Source organism: Austrofundulus limnaeus, unplaced genomic scaffold (assembly GCF_001266775.1).
Source record: "Austrofundulus limnaeus strain Quisiro unplaced genomic scaffold, Austrofundulus_limnaeus-1.0 Scaffold52, whole genome shotgun sequence".
NCBI classification, from domain to species: domain Eukaryota; kingdom Metazoa; phylum Chordata; class Actinopteri; order Cyprinodontiformes; family Rivulidae; genus Austrofundulus; species Austrofundulus limnaeus.
Window position 1 is genome coordinate 1,479,808 of NW_013952454.1, and position 2,067 is coordinate 1,481,874.

The 2,067-nt window shown below is 41.9% G+C and overlaps 1 protein-coding gene across 1 annotated transcript in view; it reads left to right on the forward strand.

Annotated features, from left to right (window-relative positions):
- Window positions 1-313: 313 nt before the first annotated feature.
- The window catches only part of hacl1 (2-hydroxyacyl-CoA lyase 1), a gene marked incomplete in the record, with an annotated part of 10,738 nt that continues 8,984 nt past the window's right edge, over window positions 314-2,067 (forward strand). Inside the window, 8 exon segments of the mRNA XM_014008743.1 lie at window positions 314-475; window positions 613-717; window positions 798-838; window positions 930-1,010; window positions 1,093-1,165; window positions 1,237-1,314; window positions 1,426-1,520; window positions 1,616-1,728. Of these exon segments, the coding sequence (XP_013864197.1) occupies window positions 425-475; window positions 613-717; window positions 798-838; window positions 930-1,010; window positions 1,093-1,165; window positions 1,237-1,314; window positions 1,426-1,520; window positions 1,616-1,728 (637 nt within the window).

The following is a 2,067-nucleotide window of genomic DNA, read 5'->3' on the forward strand; positions in this document are numbered from 1 at the left end:
ACACTGTGCCTTTAAGTAGATTTTGTGTCAGAAATTTACTTTTGATACTCAAGTTCAAAAAAATATCAAATACTTTAAGACTTTTACTCAAGTAATATTTTTAAAGACTAACTTTTACCAAAGTTTTTTTATGATAAGATACTTCTACTTTTACTCAAGTAGCACTTTGAGGTACTTATACAACACTGGAAATATGAGCGTTTTTGAAATAATCAAAACTTTACATCCTGTAAAATAGGTGCGTACCTCTTTAAGRCCGTCTGTATGACGTCACATTCAACGATTCCGATGATTGGTTCGCACCCCGAAAATCAACTGAAGTGTCGATGCGTTTATGCAGAGACGAGGTAAAAAACCTTAGGTCCACTAATAACGAGTTTACACTTATATCATTTTTTAAATTAGCAGTTTTTCCTGAGAAGCCATGGACGAAGTGGCTGGCGCTCAGCTGATAGCTGAGTCTCTGAAGACCCAGGTAAGGTCGCAAAATATGCTCAACAAAGTGGTGTCAAAGTTCAAGTGAGCTGCCAGGTTCAGTAAACTCTGAATTCTCACCCGTCTTTAAAAGCTGCGTCACTTTGAGTTGAATTAAACGTGTSTTTTTGTGTGCAGAAAGTAGAGTACATGTTTGGGATAGTTGGTGTTCCTGTCATTGAAGTGGCCATGGCTGCTCAGGCTGCAGGCATCAAATATGTCGGAATGCGCAACGAACAGGCGGTAAGTTGCTGCGTTTCTCACAGACTGGAAACCATTACAAGTTCATGTTTATATCTAACAAATGAACCTGTCTCCAACAGGCGTGTTATGCAGCATCTGCCGTTGGATACATGACAGGGAGGTAAAGACCTTGAGATAAAGAGTGTGATGTGAGCAGCTGCTCTGGTGCTTTGTAACTCACATGTTGTCTCCTGCTGATCCTCTGAATCCAGACCAGGAGCATGCCTGGTGGTGTCTGGACCTGGACTGATTCATGCTTTGGGTGGGATGGCCAACGCCAACATGAACTGCTGGTATTACAGAAAACTTTGAACCTRTCTGCACACCACAGCTGCAGTGTTTGTTGTTTATAACGTGAATGTGGCCCCTGCACAGGCCTGTGGTGGTTATTGGAGGGTCCTCAGACCGAAACCAGGAAACAGCCGGAGCCTTTCAGGAGTTTCCTCAGGTGATGTGCAGAACTTCTCGTCAGCGTCTTGCCAGACGAGGCTTCGTTGCTTTAACTCTGATCGTCTGCAGGTGGAGGCGTGCCGTCTGTACAGCAAATTTTCTGCCAGGCCGAGCAGTCTGGAAGCCATCCCCTCCGTCATAGAGAAGGTCACGTTATTCACATTTAACCCGCTTTAGTTATGTCTCCAAGACATTMATTTGATATTTAGTCACTGTGTGATATTAACGTGAAGTTGTGTGGTGTTCGGTTGCTCCTAGGCGGTCCGCAGTAGCATTTACGGGCGTCCGGGCGCAGTTTATGTCGACATTGCAGGGGACATGGTCAATGCTAAAGTGGACCGGAACAAAGTCAGGTTTGTGGTTTTTCTCAGAATCATTCATGGTTTCAGCACCAGATGTTTCAGATGTAAAACACTCTGAGAACTGATTTTATTTTTTTCTTTTACAGACATGTGTACTGCTGTCCTCCTCCTCCTGTGAGTTTGGCCGACCACAGTGCYGTCAGTGAAGCTGTCTCCATCTTAAAAGCAGCCAAGGCACCTTTAGTCATCATTGGCAAAGGTGACACATCTTTTTCTGGAACTATTACGCCAGTTAAGCTAAAAAAGATGGAATTTTTCCATCATTGCTGAATAAATTTGGTAGAACATCACAACATTAGCAGTGTTGTATAAAATACCACAAAGTGATACTTGAGTAAAAGCACAAGTATCTTACCAAAAGGTTACTTTCTCGGTCTCCTTTAGGAATATTACTTGAGTAAAAGTATTAAAGTATCTAATATTTTTTGTAGTTAAGTATTAAAAGTAAAAGTATAGATTTAAAATGAGCAGTTAGATTTTCTGTAAGGACATTTATTAGGAGGTGACCTCCCCAAAAACTGCAGGAATGACTATATTG